At 39.9% G+C, this 27,288-nt stretch overlaps 1 protein-coding gene across 2 annotated transcripts; it reads right to left on the bottom strand.

Annotated features, from left to right (window-relative positions):
* Nucleotides 1-2,105: 2,105 nt before the first annotated feature.
* Nucleotides 2,106-18,577, bottom strand: CDKN3 (cyclin dependent kinase inhibitor 3). 2 transcript variants are annotated; one of them, XM_045900892.3, is made up of 8 exons: nucleotides 18,452-18,577; nucleotides 16,045-16,127; nucleotides 14,376-14,431; nucleotides 13,814-13,858; nucleotides 11,051-11,273; nucleotides 7,385-7,416; nucleotides 5,525-5,628; nucleotides 2,106-3,833 (listed from the first exon to the last, which is right to left on the bottom strand). In XM_045900892.3, exons 1-8 carry the CDS (start codon nucleotides 18,458-18,460, stop codon nucleotides 3,747-3,749), a joined length of 639 nt encoding a protein of 212 aa, XP_045756848.1. In that variant the 5' UTR covers nucleotides 18,461-18,577; the 3' UTR covers nucleotides 2,106-3,746. The 2 variants fall into 2 exon arrangements, with proteins under 2 accessions (XP_045756848.1, XP_045756849.1); XM_045900893.3 differs by lacking the exon at nucleotides 13,814-13,858 and having other exon boundaries at nucleotides 18,452-18,576.
* Between the last annotated feature and the right edge of the window lie 8,711 nt (nucleotides 18,578-27,288).

The following is a 27,288-nucleotide window of genomic DNA, read 5'->3' as shown; positions in this document are numbered from 1 at the left end:
TTCTGCAGCCCAGCTGCGGCATAGTTAGCCTGGGTTCCTAATCCATCCAGCTTTACCACCCTGCTCCCTGTGCAGTGACAGCTGTTTACTTAGGTATTTTTTTTTCCTTGTTACAATTACTTCTGCTATTATGTGCTTTGTTTTATCTTGAGTAGTTTTCCAGCTTCCAGAAACCATTAATATACCACACTGTGGTTTGTATCTATACTGACAACTCTTTGTTGCTATGGTACTACAGATTCTCCTGAATTAAAAATCTTATATAATAAATGTAGTCTATTTAGCAGTTATTCTATGGAGTAATAATAGTATATCATGGAATATGTCTCTTTAGTACTAAGGAGGTGTAGAGGTAGAAGCCTATTAATGACGTTTGATGATTTTCACAATGCTTAACTGGTATTGTCCAGTTGCCCCATGGTTGAGGAGAGTTGGGTGGGTCCCAGGCGATGGACAAAGTGCTAATTTGTTTGAAGTCTGAATTATTTTTCATGGGAAGGGGAAGTGATAGGAAATGACCAGACAATCACTTTTGACATGTGTCGAGTATTATGAAAGCGTATGAGAAGCCTCATGGATTATACCATGAACTGCCTGACCTAGCAGTCAAGATCAGATCCCCAGATAATGTTCTTTCACAGAGCAGTGAATTACGTGGCAGTTTGCAGTATGTGTCTCATTTAAAGCCTGTTCAGTATATTTAGGCCTGAGGACCACTCATGCTAATACCTCTCATAGAGCTCTTCTCTGCTCTCCAAATCAGCATATTTTGAAAATATGTCAGATGTGTGCATAGAAAGGAGATAGAAATGTAGATACATTCTTAACTAGAAAAATATTTTCCTTGCTACAACATTTCTCTTCCAATTATATGTTTATGAACAGTGTTCATGGAATATTATCGCCATGGTGCAAATAATGACTTCTGATCCCCTGCAGGGGTGTGAGCTTTCATTTTAGGTGTGGCTACGGCATAGCAGTGTGATGATTTATCCCACCCAATTAAATAATGGTCTGTATTTAAAAGTATTCATCTAGTTTACTTATTTATATATCATTCAACACTCACAAATGTGCATCTCTCAATAATCAGTTGTATGATACAATTGTAAAACAGAAATGTTGACAGCAAAAATATTTTAAAACAACTCTATTCGAAGGGGAAAGATAAAAATATTGATACCTGTCTAGCATTGTTCATAGGAGTACTCATATTCATCCTTTTGGGAAACTACTAATGTTAGTCTCAAATTATTTAAGCTCTTTTGCTGAAACCAAACTCATCTGTGGTCAGAGCAGCAGCCAGTGAGTCTCTGGTACCAGTATTATAGCTCAGAAGATGATTCTGAACGAATCTTTAGAGTGCTGCCAAGAGAAAAAATGTGGCTCTGTTTCTGGATATGTTGAATAGCTTTCTTAGGACAATTTCCCTTTGATTAAAATGAAGAGTCCTAAAGCTAAGTATCTAAAAGGAGTAAACAACTCTGCTGCTTGTTCTACTTAGTTTTGGGAAACAGTATTAACCATATAAAGTGACTGATCTAGGGGACTGGAGTGAAGGTTTTATCCTATGTTAATTTTACTAATGCACATTGTGGACGTGAAGATGTAGAGAACATCTTCACATGGATAAGTTAATTTTATTGTACGATACGTTTTCTAAACATTTAAATCTCTTTGCTTACCATGTTCACGTAGCCTGGAGAAGAAAAATTTCTTAAATAATAGGTTGATGACTAGGTAGACCCTAAAACTACTAACAGAAACATAGTAGAATGTAGTTAGCCATCTGTGCTCATGGTTTGTTAAAATCTGAGTTAATCTGATCGGTGCTGTACCACTGTCCAAAGAAGATGCCCTTAAGTAGTCCTACCTTCTTAGAGCTTCATTTATTTTGCTTTTGTATATCAAATAAAAACCGTCTCAAATGTTTCCTTGTATAGTTTATTGTTAATGACTGAGTCTGTGTGTTAATTCAATTTCAGCAGCTAACTCGGGCTTTTGTGTGACCAGGACTCTAGCTTGTCTTTCTGCCTCCTCTCCCCCATTGTTTTGAGGGAGGGCTATCCCATAGGTTAGGTAGAGAAAATACTTTTCCAAGAGTGTGAAATTACTTTTTTTTTTTTTTTGAGTAGTGCCATTCCATGTTTCTCTGTTAACAGAATAATTGTTTTCCCTTGATACTTAGTATTAAAGTAGTTAAGCATTTTAAACATGGAAGGCTTAACTAGCATTTGCAGTAAAAATGAGAGAAGCATGGACTTTGAAAGTTCAGTTGATTATTAAAGGATTTGGTTAATCCATGCCAATATTTTCCCTCTACTTTTTTAAGTGTTCATGAATAAGCTCTATATTCGTATTAAGAAAAAGCAATGTAAGATTTGGTGATGTCAATTTCAGTGATTTCTTAAAGTTTAATAGAGTACTGTGATTTTTAAATTGTATTTGGTTGTAATACTGAAACCATGAGGAAGGTCAGTCTGTTATTGCAGCCCTTACTTACTAAAAAAACTTTTTTTTCTGGCTGTAACTTTTGGCATTTATTATCTTACATAAGAAACTCCTAGTTTAAGTATTCAGATACTGGTGGGATTTGTGGTTATCCCATCTTCCTTAGTAGTCTTATAAAATCTTAAATTCCTGAAGTAATATGTATATAAAAGTGTTAAAATACTGATTGTATCTTATGGAACGTACTTGATCTCTGGTCTGAAGATCCCAAACAGCACTAGTAATTGTTTTAAAGTATTCCCCAGTGAAATTAAAGTAGCTCATCAGCAGCAAGAAGAGTGTGAAACAAAAGTGAACTTTTGGCAATTACAAAACGAAGTTTTGATGCGGTGAAATTTACTTTGTCTTGTGTGGTAGTACGTATGACCCATGGTTCACATTTGTGATTGCCAGCAGCCAAGGGACTACTTACTGTATATAGCACTGAGGCCACCGATGCCTGTGAAACATCCTTGTCCACAGTGCCAACTGCTCAACATCACAGTTAAAGACAGATAGACATATTCAGTAGCAAAGGGTGAGGTGAAGGAGCGAGAGAATTGGAGACTTAATCTGTGGATAAGTGCTTTCTCACATAAATGTGAAAGAGGGATTAAATTCATTCCATGTAGTCCCTAGGGTAAAAAAAACGAATGCTCTAAAAACAGAGCAGTTGTCTGACCCAGGGAATTCCTCTTATCTGAAAATGTTCCAGCAAATGCTGGCCAAACACCTGTTGGGGATGACCCAGTATTGGGTGGGAGGTGACCAGACGAATCGTAGGATCTCTCACACTTCTGTATGTCTATGAAGTAGAAAGAACCATGGGAGAAAATGTGGGAGGAATAGAGGATGAAAGTTACTTGATTTTAGCTTGGGTACTCAAACCAATTTTTATACTTATTAGTATGTCATATTCTACCTGGTAGTTACAAATAGTAAAATGAGGTAAACGTATGGTAAATAATAAAAATAGGCAAATATTTTTCCATATGTTTGTTTCAGCATTACTTCCAGGTAAAATATTCCAGAGAAGTCAGTGCCTTTCTAAAAAAGGAAAATTGTATGGCAATTTTTTGATCTTCTGTAAGAGATGAGAGACACAACAGATTTGTCAATAAAAGCTTTAGGAATATTCTGCACATACACATTTACATTCAGGTTGGTAACACTAGTAAGTTTCATTTCAATACAAATTATGTTAATAGCTCTTAAATTTCAGACATGGTCATATATATGTCATTTGAAATTCTTTTTTATCTAGATACAGATCTTGATAATGAATCTCTTGATGATAGATGTGCAGCTAGTTTGTCCCGAAACTCATGAAGATAATTATATTGCTGAAAAAAGTAAAGATATATTGAAATATATTGTAGAAAACTAGTTAGGAGAGTAGTCACAATACTAGTAGGAATCAAAAATAATTGCTAAGAACAGTTCTACATCCTTTTGGGTAAGGAAGTGTTTGCATTGTGAGAAGTTTTACCTTTCAATAAAGCTGCATATAGTGTGAAAAAACTATTGCTTTAAAAATCAGAAGGTAACATGCAATACACCTGAATGTTTTATAAATCTGTAAAATCCTTTCTCCCTTTACTGGCATTTACTGGAGCAAATTAAAATTAAAAATAATACATGAAGGCATTCTTTTTTGCTAATGTATTTTCCTCTGGGGGTTAAGTAGGGAGGAGAGGGTACATGCTATAGCAATTAACAATGGTAGAGTGAAGAAAACCTATTCCTTAGTTTATGGAAGCCCTAGATTTCTGCTTCTTGTGATGACATAATCCATTTGGAACAATGTTCACAGTAGTCAATATTAAAAAAAAAATCACTAATCTTAACAGATAAGTGAAATAAAGCTTTAAATAATTTACTTGGAGTTTTAATAGTTTCCCAGAGGATTTTCTTATTCTGCCAATAATCTCATTTTTTATCATTATTGGGAAGTGGAAATTGCATACTACTGGCTATCAGCACAGGGATGGGAAAGCCTTTCCGTGACAGAGCGCTGAGGTGATCAACTGACAGTCCATATAACACGGGCTTAATGCTCTCCAGGGTTAAAGATGTAAAACACACACACTCGGATATGTTTGACCATTTGGTTTTGTTTCAGAGAGAGGCCTGAAAACATCTTGAATTTGAAGAATCATTTGGTTTTAAGAGATAAGAAGGGGAATTCTCTGTTTTCAGAACCTGTACAGTGAGGTGGATCCTGTATGGATTGTTTTGAATGACCTGATTTAAGTCCTGAGAATCAGACTGCTTGGTGAATTTGTCAGTTACTGTAATAATTCACAGTCATGGCCCTTGGGTAGACCGCTGACCCTGGGAAGATGGACTCAAGCCCAGGAAGCTGCTGAAGGCCAGGACTCTCGTGCCTGATGCTCTGATTTAGTCCTAATGCTGAGACCGGGTACTTGGGAAAGGAAGGCAAATTGGCTTTACAGATCTAGAAATAAAGTGAAATTTGCAGAATCTTTCAGGAACATTAATATATAATAATATCCTTGGGGCACTGCTACTGCAGAGATTTTTAAGTGTTAAGGGGAAAGTAAATGGTGAAGTTTTCACCTTAGTTATCCACGGCAAAGGATAATTAGCATTGCTTTGCGGGGTTTTTTGTGTTACAGTCATTCATCTGTCTTTGTTAACTGTTTTGGTGATATGATAGGATCATCATTAGATCTTTCTGGCCAAGAAACTACCAAATTTATAGGAATCCTCTCATTTGGAAAATTCGGAAAATTTTTCTAAATGAGAGGATTCATTCTGAGAACTGAATGGGCAAAAACTGAACAGTAGTAGATCCTGCAAGAGTAAACTGGAAAGTTCAGATGTTTCATTATTTTGTTTGAAACACTGTGAACTTTTTCAGACATCCAGGTTATATTTAAACATAAATTTTGAGCAGGTGATATATGAATAACAGAATGCTTTGGGTCTTCATTGCCCTCTTGATGATGGATTCCACGTGTCTGTAATTGCCCCTAACCCGTGAGCACACAGGAGCGGGCAGCCTCCTTACCTTGATCGTCTGTATGGCTCCAGACCCTCGCAGGTCTCTCAGGCTGTCGATGGCTTGCTGTGGTGAAACTGTGTCAGACAGGTATAGGAGGAGACAGGCGGCTACTAATGGAACACGTTAGGAAAATAGTATTTTATTAAATAATTAATGATAGGGTAGAGCATTGCATATTTAATTAGACTTCCGCTGGTGCAGAAGATGGAGTTTAGTGTCATTGTGCAAAATAAATTAAAAGACTTTCAGTATGTGTTTTTGACAATTAAATTATGATTTTAAGTTACTGGTCGAATTGAAGTTTAAACTGGCTTTGTTCTTTATTGAGTTCAATATACCATATGATTCATTCATTTAAAGTGCACAATTCAGTGGATTTTAGTGTATTCACAGATAGGTGCAGCCATCACCGCGGTCCATTTTAGAACATTTTCATCCCCTCAAAAAAAAACCCTGTCCCCTCTTTTCATCATCCCCCTGCCCCCGTCACCCCTGCCCTAAGCAACCACTAATCTACTTTCTATGGATTTGCCTAATGTAGATATTTTATATAAATGCAATCATATGTGGGCTTTTGTGACTGGCTTCTTAGCATAATGTGTTGAAGATAAATCTGTTCAAAATTTATGTTTAAATATAACCTGGATGTCTGAAAAAGTTCACAGTGTTTCAAACAAAATAATGAAACATCTGAACTTCCCAGTTTACTCTTACAGGGTCTACTATGGTGGCATGTCCCTGTTTCATTCCTTTTTATGGATGAATACTATTCCATTGTATGGATGTACATTTTGTTTATACATCCACTGTCAGTTGATGGGCATTTAGGTTGGTCCCATTTTTGGCTGTTGTGAATAATGCTGCTATAAATGTTCGTGTACAGGTTTTCATGTAGACATGTTTTCATTTGTTTTGGGCATACACCCAGCAGTGGAATTGCTGGGACCCATGGTGACTCTAGGCTTAACTGAGGAAGTAATGCCAGACTGTTGTCCAAAGCAGCTGCACCATTTCACGTTCTCTCCCGCCATGTATGAAAGTTCCAGTTTCTCCACATCCCAACACATTTTTTTCCCACCTTTTGGATAATAGGCATCCTAATGGATATTGAGTGGTATCTCATTGTGGTTTTGATTTGCATTTCTGTGATGACTAATGATGTTAGGCATCTTTTCACGTCCTTAATGGTCATCTGTATATTTTTGTTTGAAGAAATATCTATTCAGATCCTTTGCCCATTTTTTAATTGAGTTGTCTTTTTATTATTGAGTTGTAAGAGTTCTTTGTATATTTTAGGTCAGTCCCTTATCAGATATATACTTTGTAAATATTTTTTCCCATTCTGAGATGTCTTTCCATTTTGATAATGTCCTTAGAAGCATAAACGTTTTTAATTTTGATACCGTCCAACATTAAAAGGAATAATTATTACTCTAGTATGCCATTTTGTTAACTATCTTTTTTCCTAACACATTTTTTCAAAGGTGAACAGTAATTGCATGAAGTAATTAACTTTGGTTTTCATACTTATGATGGATATTATTTAGAATTTACTGTCAGTATCATAACACCTGCATAGGGAAAACATTAGAAAACAAAACAAAACACAAGAATGCAGGTGCTAAGACTTGTAGATTATGTTTTGCAGAATCCTTCAAAACAGTGTTGAAAATACCTTCCATTCACACTCTAGCTTTCTAGAGAATACCAAATTAAGGGCCCTAAATAATTCTTTAGGTCTTAGCAGATTTATATTGTGTTTTGTCTCATTTTAATACAAAGTGAGCATATGGCCCAGAAACAGGATACTTTTGCCTACTTTGAGGATAAAAAAAAAAGACAGAATAATGAAAACACATTTCTTACCAAGACAAGATCTCCCGAGTCCTCCATAACAGCTGAAAGGGAAGCACAGTTTTGAATATTGTACGTTTTCCTTCCACCCCACCAATTAGAACTAAAGACTTACTCTTTCTGCCTTCTCTTTCTAAATCTAATAGTGCCTACTAGCACAGTGCCTGGCACACAGAGGTTAATAAGTATTTTTAAATTAATTAAGAGCAAAGTGTGCTTATTTATTTGTTGGGAGGCATTCTGAACACCTCTAACGGTCAATGTAGGCAGGGCCTTTTTATCGACATTTTAAACACCAGGATCCACATCTGAGAAATGGAACATGTTACTAAATAGAAATCAGACTATTTTGACCAACTGCCGGTTTATTTTCCTCTCTCTGTCTAAACAAAACCTTGGTTATGGAACAAGTCCGTATGATGACTCTTCATTAATCTAAAAAGAGTACAGAGGTGGTGTGTTACAGAGGTTTAGAGCCTGGGTTCTAGAGCCCCACTGTCTGGGGCTGAATGGTAAGGCTGTCATTATGACACATGTGAACCTAAGCAAGCGATTTCACCTCGCTGGGCCTCAGCCCTTTCTTTCACCTAAAAAATGGTGACAGCCAGAGTACCTGCATCATAGTTAGGACTGAATGAGGTAACTAGCATTTGTAAAGAGCTTGCAACAGAGCTTGGCACAGAGTAAGAAGTAAATGAATGTTAGCTGCTAGAGTCTAGCCTTGTGAAGAAATCAGCAGTTCTGCATAACTGGGTTTTCCAGAAAAAAATCATGATTAAACCTCAAAGCAACAAAACCATTCATTCTAATTACTTTCAAGGATGCTTTAAAAAATGCATTACACAATTCCTAACTTTCTTAGAGAGTTTATTGAACCTGATGGGGTGCCGACGACTTCTCTGGAACATGAATGAGCGTGGGGTACTGTAGATGAAGCTGGGAGAGGATATGAGCCACAGGGTCTTATTGCGCTTGCGTGCTAGTGCTGTTAGCCTGGGCTCCTTGAGGGTGGGGAGTGGGCCTCGCAGTGCGTGTTCTGTATTTATAGTGTTTGGTACACAGTGGGTGTTAGGGGTTGAATTGTATCCTCATAAAGGTGTGTTGAAGTCCTAATCCTGGTACTATGAATGTGACCTTATCTAGAAATAGGATCTTTGCAGATGTAATCAAGTTAAGATGAGGTTACAGGGGTGGGCTCTAATCCAGTATGATGGTATCCTTTTTTTTTTTTTTTAAGATTTTTTATTTGTTAATTTGAGAGAGATTGAGAGAGCACGAGCAGTGGAGAGAGGGAGAGGGAGAAGCAGGCTCCCTGTTGAGCAGGGAACCCAATGAGGGGCTCGATCCCAGGACCCCAGGATCATGACCTGAGCTAAAGGCAGACGCTTAACTGAGCCACCCAGGTGCCCTGACTGGTGTCCTTATAAGAGGAAATACCCCAAGAAGACACAGCAACACCGAGAGAATCATGTGACGATGGAGGCAGAGATTGGAGTGATGCAGCTGTGAGCCAAGGAACATCAAGGAGTGACAGCCACCACCAGAAGCTAGGAAGAGGCAAGGAAGGATTCTACCAGAGTCTCAGAGGGAATATGGTCCTGTTGACATATTGATTTTGGACTTCTAGCTTCAGGACTGGGGGAGAGCAAGTTTCTGTTGTTCTAAGCTACCCACTTTGTAGTACTTTGTTACAACAGCCCTAGGAAACAGCATAGTACAGTAGGCAAGCAGTGTCTGCTGATTTTATAAAGGAACAAAAATGCACAGGGAGAATCAATGGGACAGTGCTAGCAAACAACAAGATGGTGGAAAAAATTTTACCAGACCCAGTTTCTGAGGGATAAACTCTAGAGCCGTCTAGCAATGGGAGCACTCAAAGATGACAAAATGGATAGAAAATTAGTCACTGTAGGACACCTTTGAAAGCTCTAGGACGATGAAAATTTCCAGTCATCACATGCTTTATTTTATGGGAGCCAGAAGCATTCAACATATGCAAACATCTTTCCATCCTGTTTGTATTCTGTTCAAACACCAGACAGCATTTGGTGTGCTAGAACCTGCTCAAGTAGAATTCATTAAATTTCACTAATCTGAGCTAGTTTGATCTCTGGAAACTTTTCAGTAGAGGCTGTTTTTTCAAAGATGTATTTTAAAAAAAAATCTCAGAACTGATTTGAAAAATGGGTCCCAAAATTGGAAAATATTTTTCAAGAGCCACATGAAATTATCTAATGCTATTTTACCTTAGACTTGTTAGAAAATTACTTAGTATAGGCAACTTATTCTAAAAGTTTGCTTTTATAATTAGTAAAGCAATTAGTAATTGCTTACAGTTACAGATTATGCTTTTCTCTAGAGAAAGGCTGGAAACTGTAGAATGTAGGATTGTTTCTAGTTCTCTGTACATTAGAGTTTAGTTCAGCCATGAAGAATGTGTATCCCCAAAGCCCCGTGCACTATTTGGTTTGCCTTCAGAATGGGAACAGTTGGCACGAGGCCCCCCAGCTCCAGGTCTAAGGAGAGAAGCTGGCTGGGCTTGCCCTTTCCGTAGGTGCGCTGAGCCTACCTGCTTATTTGGTATCGTCTGCATACTTTCTAGTTCAAATCAGTGACTTTAGGGCTTTTGAGGTATCAAGCTATTTGATACTCTATCTTGTTCCAGAAAGGATTAAGCAATTTATTAGGATGCAGAACGTACGAGAAGCACAGAGAAGGACTAGTTTGCTCCCTGTGGCTGGCTCTCCTCTGCAGTGTGTCTCCCTCTGGCAAAGCATCTACTGTATTACCCCCAGCACCACTTCTCATCTTTGTATCGCTGCTGTCTACTGCTGATTGTCACTCCCTTTTTCCTTTCTCCAAGCTACTTTTCTCTCTCCTCCTTTTTTTTCCGCCTTAGCTCATTTTATTTCGTTTTAAATTTCCATACCAGCAGTTTGTGCGTAGCCATTGACAAACAATGAGAGTCCCTCTTTCATTCTGGTGGCAAATTCATATCATCAAATATAATTTTCCAGTCATACTTTTAAGATTGCTCATTGTTTATGAATGATTTCTTTGCTAATTTTTTAAAAAACTGACTTTTTAAAAAAGATTTTTTATTTATTCATTTGAGAGAGAGAGAGCACGAGTGGAGGGGAAGATCAGAGGGAGAGGGAGAAGTAGATTCCCCTCTGAGTAGGGAGCCTGACTTGGGGCTCGATCCCAGGGCCCCGGGATCATGACATGAGCTGAAGGCAGACGCTTAACTAACTGAGCCACCCAGGCGCCCCTCAAACTGACTTTTTTTTTGCTGTTGGAAGCAACTAAGCAACTGAAAGGCTGACCAATGAGTAAGGGTATCATAAGAATGATGCCCCACCTTTTTGGGAGGAAGAGGGTCCCAAAATTATAAGTAAAGTTCTAAGGCAAAAGGAAAGAATAACAAGCCTGTAAACCTGTTCTAAAAATTTCCAAATCTACTCATTTATTGTCCTTACTCTTCAAAAGTAATAATGGCAGATATCTGAGTGCTTGCCCTGTAGCAGACATTGTGCTAGTACTTTTCATGCCTCATCTCCTTTTAATCCTTGCACCAAACTAGAAGGTAGGTAATAAGTGAATAAGGATGCAATAATTAGAAAAATCATTCTGACTGGAGCATTTCTCATGTCATTTATGGAGAAAAGAAAAACGTACTGTATTAAGGTTTTTCGGTTATTTTTAAGGCAGATTGCAAGCTCCTCCATTATTTCGCAGCAGCTGGCTATGTCAGGAGTCCCTCCGTCTGGGATTGGATGATGATGAGTGATGATTGCATACTGATGGTAGAGGTCCAAAAGGTTTGGGACTCTGTATTTTGACAGTTCCCCTCTGGTGCAGAAAACAAATATGTCTTGTATACCATAGCTCTTTAGTTCTTCTGCCAATAAACCAAGATACAGATACACATGTACAAAATATTACAAATTTAAATTCAGTCAAGACAGAGGATGTGGTGTTATATTTCTTAAGCCAAACTAAGTAAATAACATGATAATCTATAAATTTGAAATACTGATAAGCTAAAACAATATTGATCTCTCTTCAAAGTAGGGTAAAAATCAAGTCACTAAGCACAAAATAGGAATTAGAAACACCTGAACCAAAAGGTGATTAAAATTAATCACCTTAATAATAAAATTATACTCTAATATAATAATCATAATTATATAATAACACTATAATATTATAATAGCATTAGAATAGAATGATTATAATATTACCATATTATAATTATATAATATTTATAATATGATTAATGACTTAATAATTCAAAATGCTTTTAACTGAAATTTAAGATGAGTCAACTATATTGCTGTTCTTGAAAAAAATCTTTTTTCAATAAGGCTTTAAAAATAAATTTTAAAACATCTAATAATTCAAAATAAACTCTTGTGAAGAAACGATAGCATATTTTTTTCTCATTTTCTTCTCACAAAATCCATGTTTGCTACTTTCCTCCCTCTGCTGTTTTGTTTTACCCTAAGCACTGTATATAAAATCTCCTGCATGCCCATGGTGCTCATGTTCTCCTTTATATTTGTACTGTGTCTTGCCATCATGCATTTAATTTTATGGACTAGGTCTCTAGGAAATAAAACGTTAACTGTGTTAGAATTAGGAGACTTAGCTAATTTCACTATAATGAATGTGAACCAAAAAATAGTACTCTTGGCCATTCTATACACTGGAACATCCTTATGGCAATATTCACTATAGAATCTTACATTCAAAATGAGTAATTCTGGCTGATCTCAGCCTCCTCTCTCTCCCTGCCTCCTAAATTGAGGGACATTTAACTAAGCACCTTTTATCACGAACCTCCAGATTTGTACTTGAAATGTGGCTAGTCCAAATTGAGATGTATTGTAAGTGTAAAATACATATCTGATCTCAAAGATTAAGTACAAAAACCCGCATCTCATTAATAATTTGTTTTATGCTTAAAACCATTGAAATGATACCAGTTAGGCTATGTTAGGTTAAATAAGATGTATCAAGTTAATTTCATCTTTTTTTACTTTTTTAGTATGGCAGCTAGAAAATGTAAAATTAAATACATAGCTTCTATTTGTGGCTCCCGTCATATTTCTGTTGGACAGTGTTGCTTTAGATAATACTATTATTTTTTTGTACTTCTAAAAGGATTAAAACCGAAGTCCACATACTTAACCATTTTTAAGAGTAGGTAATTTTCTCTCTGCCTCTTGCACACAATGGATAATTTCTATTATACAGTGGTTTTCAAACTTTCCTAGAAAGGACTCTGAGGAGGGAACCACAGGGGCTGATGCAGGGAGATTCTAGGTCTCTCCCGTCAGATTGTCATCTTTTATACATTGGATTCCATTTAAGATCTCACTGGAAAACAAAAGGTTTGGTAAAATACTAGAAACCCCTTTTATAGAAGATACTAAATGAATAGGGCTTTACAAAATGTGTAAGATTGGTTCTTGAATCAGTGATTTTCATTATAGTTTGCTTATGACCTAAATGTTCTCCAGATGAAAACTTCCTACCATGGCATGTGCCTCTAAATCAGAGAATCTTTACAAATAATGCAAGAGTCAACTAATTAGCCTCTGTAAGTCTTTTTTGGTAGGTAAAGAATAAATTAGAGAAAGCAAATTAATAAATTGATATTCCAAAACAACCAGGAAAAAATTTTAAGATTTCAAAAATTTATACTGGTCAGACTCAAGATGTGTGTGTGTATGTGTGTGTCTGTGTATATGAGGGTGTGTGTGTATTTATTTATATTTATTTTGGTGTATTATAAGGACATTAGTAGGACTACCAGCCTTGAGATATTCCAGGCCAACCAGGATAAATTTTGAAAATCCAAGTTTTTTAGTACCATGCAATATGTAAATTCCAAAGTGGGGTGGGTTAGTAGGATATTTATGGGGTTATTAGACTTGAGGCTACAGTGTTATAAACATCCTTGAGCCTGTGAAGATCAGACCCTACTGCATCTTTCCCACTTAGATGCTCTCTAAATTTTCTATCCAGCATGGACAATTTCACTACTACCTCTGGGTTCTCAGCTCAGGCTTAATTTCTACTATCATAATCAAGTCTGTAAAGGACAGTATGTTCAAAGATCTGGGCAGTGAAATGGCAGTTTTCTACTTACATACTTTCTTCCCTCCAACTTACACAATTTAAACTCAAATGCAATATGTGTAACTACAACAATCAGTGAAAAGCAATTCTGTGTTTAGTAAATGAGGAGTTAGTTCTCTGTGCCCTTTGCAAATACCTCTTTGCGTATTAGAATAAGTCTACAGTTTGAAACTATGAAATAACACACATTTATTTGGTATATGAGCACAGACTAACGTTCGTTCTTTTTGACAAAGAGATTTTCAGTGTTATTAGGAAAAAACTATTAATATGGTTGTTTCATGTTATACCTACCTGTATCTTTTTGGATATTTCTTCTAACATTTTTAAATTTACAACCTATAAGCAGTAATAAGGCAAGTGAAAAAGTCAGTTTTTGGTCACATATAACAAATATATTTAAACACATACAAAGCTACTTTACAAGGTCATACTTATATGATCATTTTTATGTTTCAATTTCATTTTGAGTGTGGATTTCAATTTTGTATATTCTTAGGAATGTAACTGCAGGGACTCATAGACCCCAGCTGAAGGAACTCCCAATCCAAAGAGTCTTTATTCTTTGTCCTTTCTGTAACAAGTACCTGCCTGTTGCCCTCAGCCTCACCTTGTACCCCAGTGTTGAAGTCTTATTAAGATAGGTAAATCAGAAATGCAGAACTGTGAATGGGTCTGGAAGGGTTGAAGAGTGATCTCTGTTCTTTTAGCTAGAGCCCACATGAGGGCTTCCAAAAGTGAGCTCCCTAGGCTGATGATCTATGAAATTCTCTTCTTGCTCAGTACAGTGATGTATTAGCTGATAAACAGATTGTCTTAAGAATATCAATAGGAAGCCACCTGCAGTGTTACCTACCTGGAAGAGCACATAAACCAAGAAACTGAGAACAATTCACTCGTGACAGGGGTAGCCTGAAAAGAATAAAACTTTAAGTTTAGTTCAGTTTTTATAAAGTTATAAATGGAAATTCAATTTAAGAAATGTGTGCTTGGCACTGAACGAGGGTGTTTTAAAGTTTTACCATAGTCACAAAACAAAAATGCATATGCAAATATCAATATGTTATTCACAAAAAGGCCCAGAAAGACTGGAAGTTTTAAAACAGGGATTTATCATTTGCTTTGTCACAATTTAATTCTTTTTTTTTTTTTTTTAAGATTTATTTATTTATTTGAGAGAGAGTAAGAGAGAGCACATGCAAGAGGGGGGAGGGAGAGGGACAAGCAGATTCCTGTTGAGTGCAGAGCCCAATGCAGGGCTCACAGGGCTCAGGCTCACAGGGCTCGGGCTCACAGGGCTTGATCTTAACAACCCTGAGATCATAACCTGAGCTGAAATCAAGAGTAGGATGCTTAACCCAAGAACCCCTGTCACAATTTAATTCTTAAAAATGGTGAGTTAATTTAAACTTAACTTAAAAATAATAATGCCTAGATTGCCTATGGCTAGTATAAAGCATACTTAAGTTACCCTGTGGTATGTTATCTGAGGTATTTTGTATTAGTAATCTTGGGGAATTAGCCAGAAAATGACCTTCTGATGATTTCATCCCCAGCATTCAGTCTATTGAATTACTATTTTAAGATTTCTTTATAGGACTTCCTTAAACAGATACAATTTCATATGATAAAAACATTCTTTGTTGTAATGGATTTTGGTTAAAATAAAATAATTTCAAGAAATCATATTCCCAGTTTGCAGTACTCAGGGACAAAAGCAGGTAAAGGCTAACCTGGTCTTTAGGACAGAAGATGAGTTTAGAGGAAAACAGAGGGCATTGTATAAATACCATGTGACTTGGAAAATTAGATGAGTTTTTGAGTTTTAAAGGGGATGTAAGGGGAAATGAAAGATAATTGCTATTTGATGGCAGAACAAAAGGAACTTTAGGGATAACACACTCTTTTTCTCTTCCTATAATTGGAAATGATGTTTTCTCAAATAGAGAGATTATTACTTTTACAGGGATGAGAGAAAGCACTGATTGTTGTAGAGATTCTAGTGTAACAATAAGTCACTGCCAAGATTTGGAAGTTGATTCTATATAGAAACATTTGTTTTTGCTCTTGTATCTATGGTAACATGACTTTTATCTTAAGCAGGGTCTGCTAATAGATGCATTATTGTGGCAAATAGTTCTAGGATTTGACTAAATGATAAACAAATATCTCATCCTATGTTTGGTATATTATTCTTTTGTCATAAAAGAATAAGTAGGTCTTGGTACTAAATAGGAGATTTTCTGATCCTATCTCAGCTCCTCACTTACTTGTTTCTACTATGGTTTTCCGAATGCATAAAGAATGACTTTCTCCTCTGCCCATCCCCCACCCAAAAGAAAAGCCTATTCTATCATAGATAGTAAATAAATCATGGAGTTAGAGGATCCCTTAAAGATTAGAATAACACAATCAGCAGAAGAGAATCACTAAATATTTTCAATATGTGGACTACATTATCTACATGGATTATGATGTACACATCAAGTAATTTAGCTCATCATTGATCAGAAGTGTTAACATACCATGATATCTGAATTGGAGTCTGTTCATCTTCAATAGGCTCTTCGTCTGATGAGTCAAACTCATTTGTTTGCAACGAACTAGGCTTCAAAAGAAATCAGTTATGTTAAATAACTGTAAAGAAGAATATGTACATATAAGCTGATCCTTGCTTAAACACACACTGAATACATATTTGCAATTTATTCAATCTGGAATATCAGAATGATCAGGGATATCAATAATAAATTATTGATTTTACCATCCTATTAATAATTGCAGTGCTCTGTAGTGGAAAGAGAATTGGATTGGGAACTAACCAGGATTCTGGTTTTGTTTCTGCCACTTACTGTATAATTTCGGAGAAGCAACTTCAGTTTATTCTGGGTTTCAGTTTTCTACAACTATAAAGTGAGGAGATCTCTTCATTAATTCACAAACATTTCTTAAACACATTCATTTGCCAAGCTCTGGAGATGCAAAGATCCATAAAATAAATAGCTTCGGTAGAGTTGGAGAGAGATGTGCATAGATTATAAAAGAAAGTTGTAAATGCTAAAACGGAAGCATAAACTATGTACTTTATTTATTTTTAAAGATTTTATTTTTTTATTTGACGGAGAGAGAGAGCGAGCACAAGCAGGGGGAATGGCAGGCAGAGGGAGAAGGAGAAGCAGATTCCCCGCTGGGCAAGGTCCCTGGGATTATGACCTAAGCCCAAGGCAGATGCTTAACCAACTGAGCCACCCAGGTGCCCCTAAACTATGCATTTTAGAGCAGAGAAGGGAGTGACTGCTTACAGAGCGGGAGAAAACTTCAGATGGGATATATTAGCTGGGTTTTGAAGGATGAGAGGAAGTTTTTGGCAGATGAGGAAGAAGTTAAGGCAATAAAGGCAAAAGGAGAAAGGGCTTGTTTTCAGGAACTGTGACATCAGAGCAGAGGCGATGAAGCCAATAAGTAGTTTTAACTACCCCATTTCTCAAAAAATAACCCCAATGCGGCCTAGTAGTTTGGTTGATGGGGGGTGGACAGGTAGAATAACATGCCCTCAACTTTGTGAATCACTGGACTAGAGAGATCAAAATGGACTTTGTGTAATGATCTAAGGAGTTGGAACTCAATCCTGTAGGCATAATTTCTACATGAGAACATTAGTTTTATAGGACCAATAAAAAACAGAACTTTCTTCTCATTTCCAAGTTGGAACCACCTGAGAGATAAAATAGTGGAGAGGCAAATGGAGATCAATATGTTAGTTTTATTACTGAGTGTCAAAGGGAGGATGTGGTTTTAAAGCTGTGGTCAAGTGGACCTGCCAATTCTTCACTCCAGAATTGGACTTACCCACCCAGTCATGGGAGCAATGGACAGCCCAGTGCAGAGAGAAGGGAAGAAAGGGTTCAGCTATTTTGTTCAGCTCCTCCCAAACTGGGGGATCAGATCTCTCACTCTGTCCCTTCTGGGAACAAGTGGAAAAAGAGGCCAGGAGTGAAGGACAGCTGATGCTCCTACACATGGAAACATGGGGATTAGCAAGTGTAACCAGCTAATGTTCTTGCCAGTTCTGAAGCTATATTCTATAATGGTCTTGTTCCTTACTTACTACAAGATCACATTACACAGCCATTTAGGCTATGGATATGAGTTGCTTTGGATCTCTTTGTGTTGTTATTATCAACTCAAATGAAGGTCCTTTAATATTCGGTAGGTTGTCAACCCTGGTGGTAGGTGATTGAGTCAGGTGGGGCCTCAGCTCCTTGCGTCTGTTCTTCCTTTCTCTTTAAAGCAGTTTTGACGACTCAAGATTTTCAGAGTGATTGTGGCTCCTTCATTCAGGCTCTCCCAGCCAGGTTAACAAATCCTAACAGAGTTGGACGTTTCCGCTCCCCCAGGCCCAGGGATTCTGAACCGCAGAAAGGGATGCAGTGCCAGTTGGCCCCGGGGGATGGTGACGCGCCCACAAACGGGGGTTGGCAGAGGTCTTTCGTGAAGTTTTCCCCATCTGCGGTGAGGACCGCTCACCAGGGGTGCGCGGGGCATCCCCGGACATCCTGCGGGGCTGGGTATTAGGCAGACTGATACACGGAGACATCTTAGCTCTCCATGTCACAGTTTCTTGCGTAAAACCGGACTCAGCCCTCTCTTGCAGGGCTGTCGTGAGGCTTAGGAGCCTCCGCAGGCGGCAGTTCCCAGTCTGTGCACAACAGGTGCACAGCCAATGTCCGTCGTCCCCACGTCCGCCACCGACCCTGTTCCTTCTCAGTCATCGCTCTCCCCGGTCCAGGGAAGCGCCACCTCCCCGACCCAGGACGGTTACAGTGCAAGTCAGGTCGCGACCACGCCTAGGCCGTCCCCAGGCCCAAGAACTGGCCTCGGGGCCGCTTCCGTCCCCTGTGGCATCGCTCGTCCAAGCCTCGCCCGACTCACCGGCTTCATCGCTGGCCGCCCCGCGTCGGGACCTGCTGCCGCCTCTCTCCAGCGGCACCGGCGTCTCAGCCAGCGCCCCGCGCCGAGCCCGCCCCTTCGCTCAGCTCATTGGTACATCCTTCTGTGAGGTGGGGCGCGGCGTCTTCTAGGAACCAATCAGACCCTCTCCCTGTTCCTTCCTTCGCCCCCGAGGGCCCCGGCTCGGCCTTTAACCGCTCATTGGTTTCTAGGGGGCCTTTGAAAGACCCGCGGCTGGAGGGCCCTACTGAACGTCGATTGGCTGGGAGGGCGCCCTCCTCCCGCCAGTGGGGAGCGGGGACAGGGCGGGAAGCGGGAGCGGAGAGAGCGTCTGAGCGCAGCCCCGACACTTTGGGGACGCTGGAAAGCCTTGCTTTCTCGTGACAGGATTCCCGAGGGGTACCAGGGTAGGGAATTTTGCTTCTTAAATTTAAAAAATTTTAAGGACATAGGGGGAGCACTGTCCTGGAGCATCTTAGGAAAACACTCCATACCCCATAGACTTTATACTTATGGTCATATCTAGTCATATAAATAGGATGGACACGACTAAAAATCCAAAATATAAACATAACTTGTATGTTTGGCATTTTAGGTTCTTTACCATTCTAGGATCTAGACAAGGTTAGGTTGTAGATTCACATTCCTGTTCACTAAATATGAATGCAGTGGTATTGTATGAAAGGAAGATAAGTCTCCAGATGATTTTAAGTGCTAGTGTTTTTACATAATTGGCTATAGTCTTGAAAAGCTGTGTTTGATTATCCTCCGCCCCCATTGTCCCGTCCGCATTTAGCTGACCACGGAGAAGGAAGTCATCGGGAGCAATATTACCTGCACATCTGCAGAATATATGGAAATTTCAGCTCCCTGACTCATGTTGTGAAAACCAGTGGGCATAGAGCTAATAGGAGGAATTCTTTAGTAAAGAAGATAGCATACTTTGACTTGGAGTCTGTATGAACCAGGGTTCTCCAGAGAAACAGAACCAAGAGGATATAGACACAAAGACATTTATTTTAAGGAAGTGGCTCTCCCAATTGTGAAAGTTTGGCAAGTCCACAAAGTCTGACAGGGGAGTTGAAGGGCCTGGAGACTCAGGAAGGACTTGCAGTTGAAGTTCAAAGGCAGTCTGCTTTAGAACCAGGACTAGCAGATTTTGCAGATGAAGTCCAAAGGCAGATTGCTGTGGAATGCCCTCTTGCCTTTTGTTCTATTCAAACCTTCAACTGATTGAATGGGGCCCACCCACATTATAGAGGGCAGTCTGCTTCACTCAGAGTCCACCAATTTAAATATTAATCTCATCCCAAAGCACCTTCATAGAAACATCCAAAATAATGTTTGACCAAATATCTGGGTGCAATAGCCCAGCCAAGCTGATACATAAAACTAGCCATCATAGACATGTTGGACTTGATTGATTGATACATTCATTCAGAAAATATTTATTGAGCACCACTTGTGTCCTAGGTACTATTCAAGATGCTGGGAGTGAACTGGAATGAGTTAACCAATATCTCTGTCTTTATGGGGCTCACATGCTATAGGTGAAGAGAGTTAGGTAGTGATACGTGCTGTGAAGAAAAATTAAAATAAGTAGAGACTGATGAAGATGCTATTCTAGATAGAAAAGTCAAGGAAGGCATCTTTGAGGAGATGTCATTTGAGACATCCAAATGAAAAGAGAGTGAACCATTTGAGTATTTAGAGGAAGAGTTTTCAGTCTGTCTAAAAAGGCAAGAGGTGCAAAGGCCCTGAGGTAGGAATGTGTTAGGTATGTTCCAGAAACAGCAAGGAGGCCAGTTTGGGAGAAACTGAATGAGGCAGAGAGTGGTAGGAAATAAAGCAGGGACTTGTGGCTTAAGAGCTTCTTTTCTAAAGGATTCAAGAAAGGGTCCAAAGAAAGATTGGGGCCTGGGCTCTGGGTAGGTCCTCTCTGGTGGATATTCAATACTCTCTCATTCTCTAAGTCTCACCTTCTTTCCCCTTCTCCCTATGTTGTCTTCACAGATCTCTTTAATCTTCAGCATCAGGGGTCTCTTCCATTTCCTCAGAACATACCATCCTCCTCAGAATGGATGAAGTCCCAGCTCCATTGAGTGTTGTACAATTTCTGCCTCCTCTGGCCTCAGCTGGATGTGAACACAGAATTAACCTGTTCTGGCCTTTGCTGATTCTGCAGAGTGGGGAGGATGAGCTCTAGTCTCATGGTAGGAAGGGGGTGGGAGGCTGGGGGTCACCTGGGAGCATTTCAACTTTTGTTTGTTCTCTCCATCCTCAGGGCTGCATCTAGGCTTTGTCTTTGCCTAAAGACAAACACATCTCACTTCTATGATGTAGTTTTTTGTTTGTTTGTTTTTGTCTAGTCCCAGGGTTGGCAATCTGTGGCCAATGGACCCATTCCCACAGGCCTGTTTTTGTAAAGTTTTATTGGCATACAGCTACATTCAGTTGTGTAAGTATTGTCTGTGGTTGCCTTTGCACAATAGAGCTGAGTACCTACAACAGGGGCTGTATGGCCTGCCGAGCCTAAGATATTTATTGTCTGGCCCTTTACAGAAAATGTAAGATATTTACTGCCTGGCCCGTTACAGAAATGTTTGCCCAACTCCTGGTATATAGTCTTTGAGAGAAGTGTATGTTTCTTCTAACAACATGATTTTAAGCCCACTTCTCGCAAAATAAGAGTCCCTGCCTTATTATGCAAAAAGATGTTCTCTGCTTGGCGTGGTCCCTTTGTTATGGAGGGTCCCACATAAACTGACAAGGTCTTTGGCTGAGCTGTCTGGTTAAATGGCATGATAGTAACCTGGTTTCTGTCGAATCCCCAAGATTCTCCCCTGAAAGGAGGAGTGGGGGCTTAGGTTCAGCCTGCCACACCTGTAGTTCTCAGTTAATTTTTTGATGCGTGTGACTTCATGGCTGTTAACAGAAATGTATGTGGTCAAAACAATGTGGAAGATTTATTCAAACTGTCAGAGGGAAAAGTGTTAACACATGTTCATAGACAGATGAGTATTTTGAGAGATGCTCAAAGAGAAATGAAATATGGTTGCTATCAGTAGTCGCCCTTGGATGTATGTTTTACAACTAGATCCGTATTTTAAAATATTTTAATGTTAATACTAATGGATTTGACATGTGTGTTAGGGGAGAGAACAATGGAACCTTAGAGTTGAATGCCACTTGAGAGAACATACTTCCTCATTCTTGATATGCCAAGTTTAAGAATTTCTCCTGTGATGATGACCGTCAGTACAGTATATGACATGGCAGTATGCATATGTTGTCTTCCCGTTGCTTTTCCCGTTGGAGAGTTGCCCCTTTTCCTTTTTTTTTTTTTTTTAAAGATTTATTTATTTATTTGAGACAGAGAGAATGAGAGAGAGAGAGCACATGAGAGGGGGGAGGGTCAGAGGGAGAAGCAGGTTCCCTGCCGAGCAGGGAGCCCGATGCGGGACTCGATCCAGGGACTCCAGGATCATGACCTGAGCCGAAGGCAGTCGCCCAACCAACCGAGCCACCCAGGCGCCCAGTTGCCCCTTTTTCATTTCATGTGTTCTTGTTGAGCAGGTGGTTGAGACTGACCCATAAATGTACCTTATTCTTTTGGTCACAGTTATTGCTCCAGGGAAGGCTCATGACGCGCCTGGAGCGTCCTTTCTTGTTTTGTGTGCTTTGGTTGTTGGTGTTCTTATTTTCTTCTTTACCTTCCTTAGGCTTCTGTTTTACCCCAGAATGATGCTGAGTTCTAATTTGCACTGGATAGTTGGAGTAGATTGTAAAATCTATTTAAAATATTATTTAAAATTTAAAATGCTCTTGTATTTTATAATTGGAATGGATATCACAGTTTCACTCATCTCACATGCTCTTCTGCAATGTGACTTTGCCATGCTCCAGCATAAGGTAGCACATAATACTCCTCCTCTTAAATATGGCTGAACTTAATGACTAGTTTGATGAATAGTGACAAATGATAAGCTCAAAAAAAAAAAAAAATGATAAGCTCAAAAAAGCTCCCAGATCAAGAGATGGAACATTACCAGCTCCTTTGGACTTGTGACAGTATTGATTAATTTCACTTGCTTGTGAATTGTATACAAATGGAATATTTTATGTCTGGCTTTTTTGGTTCAACTTGATGTTTGTAAGATTCATTCATGCTGTTGTGTGTGGTTGTACCTGTTCATTTTCACTGTATGAATACACTACAATTTATTTTTCCAATCCACTGTTGGCAGATATTGGTGAGTTGCCAGTGCTGGGCTATTATGAGAAATGCTGTCACGAACATTCTTGTCCATGTCTTTTGGTAACTCATATACGAGGAGTGTTGCTGTTGGGCATATAACGAGGAGCGGAAGTACATTTGTTCATTCTTAGTCTATAGTGCCAAACAGTTTTCCCACGAGGTTATACCTATTCACACTCCCACTGGTGCTGTGTCAGAATTCTAGCTCGACATCTTTGCCAACATCTGGTATTGCCTGTCTTTTTCATTTTAGCCATGGGGTGAGTGAGTCATTTTATTTCAAAGCAGTATCTAATTTCAAATCATTGCATTTTTGGAAAATTTCTCTGTATTATGTGTTAATTACTTGGTATACATATTTTTCTGTATTACTTTAGAAATGTACATATCACTGCAACATATGTATTTTGAGGGCACGAGCCTATGTTAGACTAGGAAACTACCGACATGAACTGTGTGGCTCCACATGAAGAAGGTTCTCAAATTTAGACAACATCAATGAGCTCCTTACGTTGTGGTGGGAGAAATATTAATATTAATGCAGCCCCTCCGTATTCCTCACGATAGTTCAGTGAGTCCTCACCGACGACCTTCCATATGCTCTGAGATGTAAGAGTAAAGCACCCACCGTCTTTGGCTCTCCTGCTCTCGCTTGCTAGGGTAATGTGTCTGGTCACTGCCCAGGCCTGGAGCAACTGCCATGCTGGCACCCACCAAAGGGGCTGTGACTAATCACTACCGTCCCACCCGTCTATCACACCAACAGCACCTTCTCTGTCGCTGCCGCTGAAATTGCTGACGCAGGATTTCACTAACCCTTGCATCTTCATGTTTTATGGCAATTTTAATGAAACGGCTCTTTTTAATTTCACTGGCCTTTTTTTTTTTTTTTTAAGATTTTATTTATTTATTTGACAGAGAGAGAGACACAGCGAGAGAGGGAACACAAGCAGGGGGAGCGGGAGAGGGAGAAACAAGCTTCCCGCTGAGCAGGGAGCCGCTGCGGGGCTCGATTCCAGGACCCTGAGATCATGACCCGAGCCAAAGGAAGGCAGGCGCTCAACGACTGAGCCACCCTGGCGCCCCTTCACTGGCTTTTTTAAAAGCCACAGTCACAAGATGTTGGGTGTGGCCAACACTGGGCCGACCTGGGAATCATCCCTCCTCTCTGGCCCTGTCTTAATGTCATGGAGCCCAATTTGTGTCCTTGGCCTGTTCCTTTAGGATGAATTACTTCCCAGGAGTTCTCTGGCCTCTCCCTGTCACCAGTCCTGGTAAGATTATCTCACCCTCTGCCAGGTGTGCCCGGGCATGTCTGAGTCCTGAGTGCTTGGTCTCCAGCTGGGGTGGCCGCACGTCTGGGTCGGCCTGGGTTAGTCCTGGCTTAGGACTGTTGTTTGTACTGGCGTAGGTATTAACAGCTCTCTCTTTTATTTTCACAAGTTTCCCGGTTTGGGCGGTAAATTATATGGTCACCCTCTCTCCAGCCACCTTTAGGGAAGTCTTTCGGAGGTCAAGCAGAATCAACAGCACATTTTAGAGCAGTCAAAACAGAGACTATATAGAAGAGGATTCTGAAGCCCCGAAAGGCTAGTGTTGACAGTGCAGTGACCTGCCTCGCCCGCTGCCCCTGCTCTCCCTGTCAGCCTGGCGGCTGGTTGCCGCTTGGCTCCACCTACTGGCGGTCTCTGTTCTGGTCCCAGATGCTTTCTTCTTTGCACAGAGCTGGAGCAGAGTGCTCTGAAACTCAGTTGGAAGTTAATACTTGGGGCCGTGGGCCCACCCAGCGCACCCTCGTGTGCCCACATTTCCTAATTGGACTTCTGCTGTGTTCCCCAGTTTCTCTTTTGTTCATATTTTAGTTCTGAACAGGGCCCTGATGATCTCTTGCCATCTCCTCCATCCCATGGAATGCCCTGGAACTGGACTCTGGCTCCTGACCTTCAGTCACGTGGGTCCTGCTGTCCTCTGCCAGCTTTTCCCACGGTCCTACCCTGTGTTCGTCCTCTTCCCCCAAGCTGTGCGCTCTGCTCTTTGTAACCTCTTGTCACGCTCGCATGCTAGCTTCCCCCCAGGAAGGCAGGTGCTCTAGCAGAAAGGGCAAGGCCATTGAAATCAAAAGACCTGGATTCAAGCCTTAGTTCTGCAATTACCTACGCAACCTTGGACCAATCACCCAGTCACCTAACCTGAGTTAGAATCTCCTCAGCTGTAGCCTATGAAATGAAATTGCTGCTTGAAAATTGACGTCTGGGCTCAGAGAATTTCCCATTGAGTTTGGTATATATCAGTTATCTGGTGTTTACCAGATAACTGGATCGGTCTTTGGGAAAATCAGCTTTCTGCACTTGAGGAATCAAGGCTCTACATAAAAGAAGCTGGGGAAGAGAACCTGGAACAGCCAACTTGATTTTCCATCTTCATGTTAGGAGAACGTCTGGTCAGCTCCTATTCACCTACCTCAAAATTGCTTCAAGCCCAGAAAGGCCTTGAGTCAGACAGCTTCTCACAGGCAAGGGCGACTAGAACTTTTCCCCATCTCATCTCATTGGTTTTGGGGAATCTACTCTGAGAAACTTGTCAGGAAGGGAGAAGAGCCTGATACTCTCAAATCTCTGTCTTTCAGCAATACTTAGGTTCCTTTTCAATATAGTCTAAAATAAGGAGAAAGCGTTATTTTCATCACTTTATACTGAAGTGAATTCAGAATGAGTTGGAAACATGTATGTTATAAGCATCCATATTAATGATCTAAAATATAAAACAGAAATTGGCAAGGCTGACCAGATAATAGTTCTGTTCTTCCTGGAAGGGAAGGTGGCAGTGGAGAGAAGTAGTTTCAGTAAACATCTCTCTTCTGTGCAGAAACCCCCAGGGTAGGACGCAGATCTGATTAAATGAGTCAGGCTTACATTTATTACGGTATATTACAAACATTTTTCCGCATTCAGAAGTGACTGGTGTCTCCGTGGATTTGGCCAGTTCCTGGCAATTATGCACTTGGCTGCTAGTATAAACCAGCATGCCAAATGCCTGGAATGACGATCCATGTCTGAGTGGCTTTCAGTCTGGGAAGCATGTTGTTCAAACACCGTGTTCCTTCCCAAGGTGGCCAAATCCTGGTTACAGTTCTGTCCTTTAAATCTGTTTATCCTGAAACTTGACCAGAAAGGATATGGCCACATCCCTTGCCCCTTTCAGTTTCCGCAGTGCACACCTGGGGGACCTTGTGTGGGTTTTACAGGATCTGTCTGCTGTACGCCTAGTGCCTTAATCAGAAAATCACATTTGGAACATAATGTGTCAGATGGATTATTAGAAAACACTAATTCTTTTAGAGACTGTGAAATCTGGAGGCCTGGCCCAATTCCCAAACAAAGTAATAACATTCTTTTTTGAAATGTCCTTCCAGTTTTCTTTGAATGAGTATTAACCAACCTGTCCTCCATGGTACCTGATTCATAGTTGTTCTTTGTGCTTCAGCCTTTTATTAGGAGAGGACACTGTTGCTTGGCATGGTCTGTATAGCAGTGGAAGCTGGTGGAAAAAAACCCAAACACTTTTCAGGAATGTGAGCAAGGACTCTCTTGGCATATATAGAGAGGACTAGAATATGTATTCTATGAGGCAAGAATTTTTGTCTTTTTTGTTAATCATTGTTAATGGTATCTAGACCTACATCTGGCTCATAATAGCCACTTAGTAAATATTTGTTGAATGAATAATGATTGAATATATAATTGATTATAAGCCCAACCTCTTCTTAATTGCACAGTAAATATCATATTGTCCATTCCTTATTCTCTTTTATTCTACTTACTTTGTTTATATTCAGTTTAGACAGAAGGCAGTTACAGGCATTTCTCTACTAAATGGGGCAAATAGAAAGTCAGTATGGCACCTCGAATGGGGCCTTGTGTGCACATGCCACACTTTTCACTTATTCCTGCCTCCCTCCCTCCCCCAGCCTTTCCTACTCCGCTCAAGAAGAGGCCCCCTTCCCCTGGCTCAGTTTGTGGCCTGGCCTGTCTCAAAGGGAAATTTGTCTGTACCTATAACATGACGTGGCCATGACAATGCTCACCTCTGTTCCTCCAGTTCGAACGAGGCATCCCTTCCACACAAGACAGATCCCTTTCCTCTGTGGAATCTTACAGTATTACTGATTTCTTCTCTCTTTTGCCTGTTCCTCATCGCTGGCTGCTTCAGAGTCCACAGAAGAGCTCAGGTTTCTCCAATATCAAACACACACCACGCACCCACCACCACCAACACGATGACCCCCAACCCCTCAAAAATAGCCCCATATCAATTTTACTGTCACAGCCCAATTGTTGAATGGAAAGAGATTCTGCTTTCTCACTTCTTTTTTCTCCTCTTGTCCTTTGCAAGACTAAACAACAAAAATTTCTCTCAGATGGAAAATGTAAAATCAGAAAATATGTCTCTCTTTTAAGAATAGAATCAGATTTTATTCTTCCTTGCTAGCTAGATTTCTTAGGATAAGAGCATAAATCCCAAATCAAATTGCATTTTGTTATCATGGAACTTTCTGTTGGTG

This window comes from Mirounga angustirostris, unplaced genomic scaffold (genome assembly GCF_029215605.1).
Source record: "Mirounga angustirostris isolate CCGP_5_RB_7025 unplaced genomic scaffold, mMirAng1.0.hap1 SCAF_9, whole genome shotgun sequence".
NCBI lineage: Eukaryota > Metazoa > Chordata > Mammalia > Carnivora > Phocidae > Mirounga > Mirounga angustirostris.
This window is presented reverse-complemented; position numbering and strand designations above follow the sequence as displayed.